This window comes from Callorhinus ursinus, unplaced genomic scaffold (genome assembly GCF_003265705.2).
Source record: "Callorhinus ursinus isolate GAN/ISIS: 27379988/994484 unplaced genomic scaffold, GSC_fseal_2.0 scaffold23, whole genome shotgun sequence".
Lineage (NCBI taxonomy): Eukaryota > Metazoa > Chordata > Mammalia > Carnivora > Otariidae > Callorhinus > Callorhinus ursinus.
In genome coordinates, this window is record NW_027397085.1 from 196796 (window position 1) to 205302 (window position 8507).

General features: G+C 38.9%; 1 protein-coding gene across 1 annotated transcript; it reads right to left on the reverse strand.

The window, feature by feature from the left end:
* Positions 1-6682: 6682 nt before the first annotated feature.
* Positions 6683-8306, reverse strand: SPZ1 (spermatogenic leucine zipper 1; the record flags this gene model as incomplete). The annotated part of the gene is made up of 1 exon (XM_025892531.2): positions 6683-8306. A coding segment is annotated over one exon (1278 nt), but the record flags the coding sequence as incomplete, so codon positions are not given.
* Between the last annotated feature and the right edge of the window lie 201 nt (positions 8307-8507).

The following is an 8507-nucleotide window of genomic DNA, read 5'->3' on the forward strand; positions in this document are numbered from 1 at the left end:
AACTGGTTCCTTGACAGCTCTACACATATAAATTTGATGACTTAGATGAAATGCATCAATTACTCAAAAAAACATGAACTATCACCATTCACCCAATATGAAATAAAGCATTTGAATAGCTTTATAATTATTAAGGAAATTGATTCATAATTTAAAATCTGCCTCTGAAAAACTCCAGGCCCAAATAATTTCACTGAAGAAATCTGCCAAATGTTTAAAGTAGAATTAACATCAATTATATACAATCTCTTCCAAAAATTAGAAGAAAAAGGAACTCTTCCCAAATAATTTTATAAAGCAAGTATCCCCTTAATACTGAAACCAAAGACAGTGTAAAAAAGGGGCACCTGGCTCAGTCGGTAGAGCACTTGACATGTGACTCTCAATCTGAGTCACAAATTTGTGCCCCAAGTTGGGCGTAAAGCTGACTTAAAAAAAAAAGAAAAGACAAAGAAAGTGTAAAAAAAAAGCTATAGGGGTGCCTGGGTGGGCTCAGTCGGTTAAGTATCTGCCTTTGGCTCAGGTCATGATCTCAGGGTCCTGGGATTGAGCCCCGAGTCGGGCTCCCTGCTCAGCGAGGAGCCTGCTTCTCCCTCTTACCCCCTCCCTCTGCCCCTCCCCGCCACCCCTGTGCTCTCTCTTTCAAATAAATCAATAAAGTGTTAAAAAAATAATAATAAAATAAAATAATTTTCACCCATAAACCTGATGTTCAGAAAATACTATTGGAAAATCTAAAATACGGCTGTAAGTGATATCAACACACTGGGCATAGAGTGACTGGTGAAAGTTGCCATTCTCTTTTCTTCCTTAGAGCATTAACCCTTGAAAAAAGAACTGACTTGGGGCACCTGGCTGGCTCAGTCAGTTAAGCATCTGACTCTTGATTTTGGCTCAGGTCATGGTCTTGGGGTCTTGGGATTGAGCCCAGAGTAGGGCTCCATGCTCAGTGCAGAGTCACCTTAAGATTTTCTCCCTCTCCCACTGACCCTCCCCCACCTCACACTCTTTCTCTCTCTCAAACAACAAAAACACTGACTTTAAAATATGTATAATATTTTGCTGTTGAAGGAAATATAAAATAAAAAAATGATAAATGATAAATAGTAATATAAAATAGTATATAATTGGGGCACCTGGGTGGGCTCAGTCGGTTAAGCATCTGCCTTTGGCTCAGGTCATGATCTCAGGGTCCTGGGACTGAGTCCCTCATCAGGCTTCCTGCTCAGTGGGGAACCTGCTTCTCCCTCTCCTCCCCACTCTTGTGCTCTCTGTCTCTCTCTCTGTCTCAATCTCTCAAATAAATAAATAAGAATCTTTAAAAAAATAGTATATAATCAAGGAAATACAAATTAAAGCTACCATGAATTACAAAAATTAAAAAAAAAACAAAAACAAATTAAAGCTACCATGAGATATTACTACACAACCACCAAATTAAAAAGTCTGACCACCCCCCAATAAAGTGTCCCAAAAAACTAATAAAAAAAGTAAAAAGATATTTTTAAAGTAGGCTCTATACCCAATGTGTGGCTTGAACTCATGACCCTGAGATCAAGAGCTGCATGTTCTATGGACTGAACCAGCCAGGCACAACAAAAGACACACACACACACACACAAAAGTCTGACAATACCAAATTTTAACAAGAATGTAGGGCAATAGAAACACTCTCACAGTGATGAGTAGCTGTAAATTGGTTTGACATGACCCAAGTGGTGGTTAAATGGGTTTTTAATTATTTGTTAAATTGTACATATACGTTTTATGCATTTGACTGTCCACTTGTTATATTTCAGAAATTTTTAAAAGATTTATTTATTTTAGAGAGAGAGAGAGAGAGCACAAGAGAGAATAGAGCGGGACAGGGCAGAGGGACAGGGATAGAGAGGAACTTTAGCAGACCGCACCCTGAGTGTGGAGCCCGAGGTGGGACTTGATCTCATGATTCCGAGATCATGACCTGAGCCCAAACCATAAGTCAGAGGCTTACCCAACTTTGCCACCCAGAGGACCCTCATAATTTTCTTTAATTAAAAAGGTACTAAATAAACCTTTACTTTGACCTAAATGGAAACCCTTACTTTGACCTAAATTTCTTTTTTAAGATTTATTTATTTGAGAGAGTGAGTGAGCAGGTAGGGGTGAGGGGCAGAGGGAGAGGGAGGCTCTCAAGCATACTCTGCGCTGAGTGGGGATCCTGACTCAGGACTTGATCCTGTGACCCTGAGATCATAACCTGAGCTGAAATCAAGAGCTGGATGTTTAATCAACTGAGCCACCCAGGTGCCCCTGACCTAAAATCTAAAAAATTTTTGGTTCATGAAATATATTTTAAAGGGCAAACAAGATGCTTATTCCTGCTAAAATATTAATATTATCAAGAACTGCTTTTTTATTTTTTAATCTGTGGAACTGCTATGGCTTGATGGGAAAAACTTTATAGAGATCCAAATACTTCAAAATCAAGAATCTCTAGGCTCATCAAACTATTGGAAAAAATTTATTTGACAAAAGATTTTCCCTTCTTCCTAAGAAGGATTATCCAAAAATATATCAAAAATTATATAAAATTATAAGATACATAAAATATGTTATATAAAAGTATATATGATATATAAAATGTATCTTTAAAATTGCTGTTGAATGTAAGTATACTGATGATGGGAGTGGACATCTGAAAGTTCTGAAAATGTAGTTTGATGTTTATTGGAATTTGAATCTCAGGTATAAGAAAATATAGTGTTAAATAAGTCTGGACTAGATCAGTACTGATTCATGTTTCAGATTTTCACTGATGTCAGCAGTTTGGCTTTTCACTGCCAACAAGTGATGTCTTAAAGTTCTTTCCACACATAAAATGCCATGATACTTCTCCAAATACATTTGACATTGACTGAAGGAATATAATAGATCATTACCCACTGGAACCCACATGAAACACCTTTAATAATGCGTTGCTTCTAGAAATTTTCACTTGCATGTTTTGAAATTGGACCCCAAAAATATATGGCCTCGTGGTAGGAGAACAATTGTATATACACACACAAAATGTTAAAGGTAATGCCAAATCTAGAGGGTCTGGGATAGCAGAGATTGCTTGCTGTATTTGAAGCTTAATTAAAAAACTGTAATTTATTTCAGCAACTATTTCTTTCTTGGCAATATGAACTATATATCTGGTAAAGTATAAAAAGGAATTGCATGTTTTATTAATCAAGATGGCTGGAAAATAGAATAATGTACATGATAGTTTCCATTCGAAGGAAAGTCAAATGGAAAGAAATATGATTCTTTTAGTATCTTCTGTTTAACTGTAAATTTTTGAGTAGGAAGCAGTATTTCAGATTATATATTCAGTACTTCCACCATATGAAAAATTCTTATGCCTTATGCTTCAGTCATAATAGAATATGTGGTGGAGATTGTGATTGTCTTTGTGGGTTTTTCATACTCATCTTATTTTATCCTGAATACACACATGAAATTTTTGGATCAGAGACAGATTATTATTACTTACATAATAATAATTGTGCTGGTTCCCCTTGCTTCAATTTCTATCCCTGGAGAGATGCGATGAGAACCCTACATGCAACAGGGTCTGTACTGTGTGTGAGAAAATGAGTCCAGGCATTTTTGTAGGAAAGAAAGGCAACTGTCCTCCTCCCCCTCTAAAAGTGGGGAGAAAAAAAATGCTTTGCTCCTTGAAGACAAGATGTAAAGAATCCTTGTTCTCTCTCTAACTCTTTTATAATGTAAATAAATCTCTCCAGGGGCAAGAGAAGCCCATATCTCCAGCTTTATAACTTAGAGATATCTCCAGAGTCCCGGTCTCACACCAAGTTGAAACGAAAACACACATCTCCGAAGTGAGGTATATCTTTTGAGTTCTAATTATCTATGCAGTTCTAAATTATCTCTGTAGCTTGCTTTTAGTCTAAGATCTCAAGGTTCCATAAAACTTGCTGAGAAAATCCTAACTGTGCAGAAACATAAAAATATTTTCTCAACACCTTACAGCGTTCCAAAATTAATTCTTCCTTCTGTCTGGGCAACATGGCTGCCCAGCTAAAAATCTCATTTCTCAATTTTTTTCAGATAGATGTACCTTGTGGCAAATTCTTTCAGTTATCCTCTAGCTGAGAAAGTATTGATTTCACCCTTATTCCCAAAGGATATTTTCACTGGGTAAATAATTCCAGGTTCACATGTCTTTCAGTTCTTTAAAAATGGTCTTTTCCTTCTGGCCTCCATGGTTTCTTTTTTTTTTTTTAAGATTTTTTTTAAAAATTTTATTTATTTGAGAGAGAGTGCATGAGCGGGGTGAGGGGCAGAGGGAGGAGCAGACTGCCTGCTGAGCAGGGAGCCCAATGTGGGGTCTGATCCATCAACTCTGGGATCACAACCAGAGCTGAAGGCAGACAATTAACTGACTGAGCCACCCAGGTGCCCCTGGCCTCCATAGTTTCTGATGAGAAATTCACTGTCATTTGGGTAATTGTTCCTTTATGTCTATTGAGTTTTTTCTATTTTCAAGATTTTTACTTTGTCTTTAGGTTTCAGAAATTTATTTTAAAGATTATTTGACAGAGAGAGAGTACAACCAGGGGGAGCAGCAGGGAGAGGGAGAGGGAGAAGCAGGCTCTCCACTGAGCAGGGAGCCCAACGTGGGGCTCGATCCCAGGACCCTGAGATCATGACCTGAGCCAAAGGCAGATGCTTAACAGACTGAGCCACCCAGGCACCCCAGGTTTCAGAAATTTGATTTGAGTGCCTCAAACTTATTTGAGTTTATACATCTGGAGTTCACTCAGTTTCTTGAATCTGTATCTTTATGCCTTTCACTAAATTTGGAGAATTTTCAGTAATCTGTTCATTGAATACTTTTTCAGGCCACATTCTACCCCTTTTGGGGGGGTATCTCTAATGACACCAATGTTAGATCTTTTGTTACTGTTCCACAGGTTCTTGAGACCTTTTTTTTTTCCAGCCTATTTTCTTTATTGTTCAGAATGGGAAATTTCATTGTTTTATCCTCAATTTCATGGAATTTTTCCTCTGACATCAACATGCTATTTTTGAGCACACCCAGTGAATTTATTTTACAACTATTTCCATTTGTTTCTTCTTTATATTTTCTATTTATTTGCTGAGACTTTCTATTTTTTTATTTGTTTCAAATGCATTTGTAATTGCTCAGTGACACATTTTATAATGACAGCTTTAAAATCCTTATCTGATAATTCTAACATCTATGTAATCCCATTGTTGGCCTCTGTTGTCTTTCCTCATTCACATTGAGATTTTACTGGTTCTTGGTATGATGTATGATTTTTCTATGTATCCTGGATATTTCAGCATTATGTGATGAGACCCTGGATCTTACTAAATCTTCTGTTTTCGCAGGCCTCCTCTGATGCTGTACCAGTAGGAGAAGGGTATAAAAATCTAGGTGGCTCATGAGGCTTCCAAGACATTACAATTCACTGGAGGAGGGGGTCTAGGGGATCACCTTGTTACCATCAGGTGGGGGTGGGACTTCAGAGTCCCCACTCTGCTTCTTCTGCACCATCCCAGAAGAAAGAGGGAGGAGTGCCTCATTACCACCAGGCAAAGGCGAAAATCTAGGCTTTCCACTCAGTATTTGCTGGTGGGGGTGAGGGTGGAGGCATGGCATTTTCCAAGCAATTTGGCTAGAGTTGTCCCCTTCCTCTCCTTTTCTTGTCTCTATTTCCTCATCTTTTGCCAAGGGAGAGCAAGGGAGGGGAACATTATTCTGTCTAAGCGCATTGGCATTTCTGGGATCCTCTGACACTCCATCCAGGATACATGAGACAAAAAGAAAACCCAGGGAACTCAACACCATGCTGTTCCTTAAGTCTCAGGCTCTCTGGATAGTCCATCTCATTCTCTCCGTTTTTCAGGGTCTTCGTATACTCATTTTATATATAATGTCCAGGGTATTGAACATACTTAATGGGAGGAATAGGAAGAAATGCATCTGATGTATTTTTTTGGGAATCAGGAGTCCAATTCCCTTAATGGAAGATACTGCTCTTTCCCTTGGGTAACTCTACTGCCCCCACCTGGAGGAAAGGGAGGAATTTTGCCAACACAGAACAAAAACTAGATATACATCTATTCTTCTAAACCCGCTGAAGTATCCTTCCCCAAGGGCCTCTGCTGCTTGGTATGCCCACTGTTCACTAGAGGAGGAGCAAGGGAGGAGTATTACGAAAAATAGTGCTAAAGAATGGGGACATTTATGAGAAGAGAAAAACTGTTCTGCGGTGGTTTATCAGCATTTTTTTTTTTTACTCCTTTACATCATTACTTCCCACACTTCAGTATGATAATAGGAAAAGGAGGCGCTCCTGGGTGGCTCAGTCGTTAAGCATCTGCCTCAAGTCATGATCTCAGGGTGCTGAGATCGAGCCCTTCATGGAGCCCCGCATGGAGCCCTGCATCCGGCTCCCTGTTCAGTGGGAAGTCTGCTTCTCCCTCTCCCTCTGCCCCTGCTGGTGCTCTCTCTCTGAAATAAATAAAATCTTAAAAAAAAAAAATGGGAAAAGGAAACATGAATTTAAAACGTGAGCTTTAAAGGTTCACAATGAAAGTATTATATACTTTTTTCTTCCAGAACTTCCCTAACACAGTAAATGATTAAAGAAAAAAAAAAAACTTTTCATTGTTCATTCTAGTTTTTATTTAGAGCTTTATTAATTGGACCTGTAACTTCTCCCTCTTGGTTCCAGTGTCATGGGATCTATAATAACTACAAAAAACAAGCAAATTGTATGACAGGTTATGAAGTTGATGTTGACACTAATGTGTCAACATTAGTCACAAAACACCAAACTTACATAACTACTGAGGTAATGAATAACGTTAAGTGTTAATCTTCTTGCTCTGGAGCTCGCTCTTGGTTGAACCAATCGTTCTAGTCATAGGTTTGATGATTGAGTCTGCCTGCAGTTGATGTATTACAGTTTTGGAAGAATTGCCTTTTCTTCTACTTTTGGTACTTTCTAAGTTAGGCTGCGGGCTGGTCTCTTTTTTTCCACAAGAGTTCCTCCTGCAATATGAGTATTGAAGCTGTTCTTAAGTGCTTTCTTACTACAAGCATCCAGGCCTCTGTAGAACTTGTCTTTTTTCGGAAATGTACCTTCTCTTTCTTGCATTTTCGGCTTATGCTCTGCTTCTGATAGCATCTGTTTTTTCTTGTCCTGTTCAGAGTTTATCTGAATTGGCTTCTCTTGCAGAGTTCCCTCTTTCTGATCATGGAGTTCCTTTAGAAGCTCTATTCTCTGCTGCAAGATTTGACATTCATTTTCCAGCAAAGCTGCAATCAAATGCAATGAATACATGTCATGTTCCAGTTTCTTCACTTGTTCCAGCAGTTCATGCTTAGCTGACACGTCATGATTTGGTTGAGTTTGGAAATGCACTCCATTATTTGTAAGAGTTTCTTGCATATCTCTCTGAGATTTCTGACAAGATCTTATCAGCTCACTGAGCTCAGTGTGTTGCACATTCCAGTGTTCTGCTTCCTGCAGTAACTGCTCCATGTTGTTCCTAAGTTTGATGTTTTCTTCTTGAACAGGAGGGAATCTGTATGTTGCTTTTTCCTCACTTAGTTGAGTTTCCTTAAGGGCTCTATTTTCTTTTGGACAATTTACCAAATCCCTTCTAAAAACTGGTACCGTGTCTCTGCTGTTCTGGTTTTCCAGGATCATCTCCCCGTTTTTTGCCTTCTGTTCTTTCTCTAGGTCTGAACTACCAAGCAGGTTGTTCAATAACGCTTTATTTATCTTCTCAAGTTCTCTGATTTTTTCTTTCAGTTCTGACACATCCGCAGAAATACTGGTTTCCTCAGAAGAATCTTTTGCTTCTGTGATCTTCTCTTCACAACTTGTCACATTTTTAATAATATCTTTAATTTCTTTTAAGAGATTTTCAAACTTCTGTGTAGTCTGCTGTTGAGCTGCTTGACAACCAAGGTTGTTTAGGGAAGGGAAAGAACCCCAGGAGACAAGGGGAGGTGATCCAATTTCAAATAAAGCAATGATAAACTTAGGGTCCAAAGACTCTTGATTGAGATCAGGAGTAGGCTTAAAAGTTTTGGAGAGGGTAGACACTTCCACCTCAGCTGAGTTAGTAGGGATGGTGATTAGAGCATGCAGCAAGCAGAAACACCTTAGAGATTCTGGGAAGAGAAGGTGGTGGTCCTCTGTGCAAATGGGTAGAGAATGTGGAAATAAGCAGAAGTCAGAGACCAGAGCTGAAGTCTGAAACCAAGGAGAAGACGTTTAGGTAGAAGGTGACATCTCAAATGACCTAGGAGGGAGGGATGGTGAGAAAGGGGACCAGGAGCTAGGGCTCCATCTCTCCTTCTCCAAGCTTTTGGTGTTTATTCCTGACCCTAGCAACCAGGTCTTTATTCTGTCACTGCACTCTAGTAGCCTATCTCCAGCTTCTGTTTCTTTTTGTCACAATAGAAGCCTTAA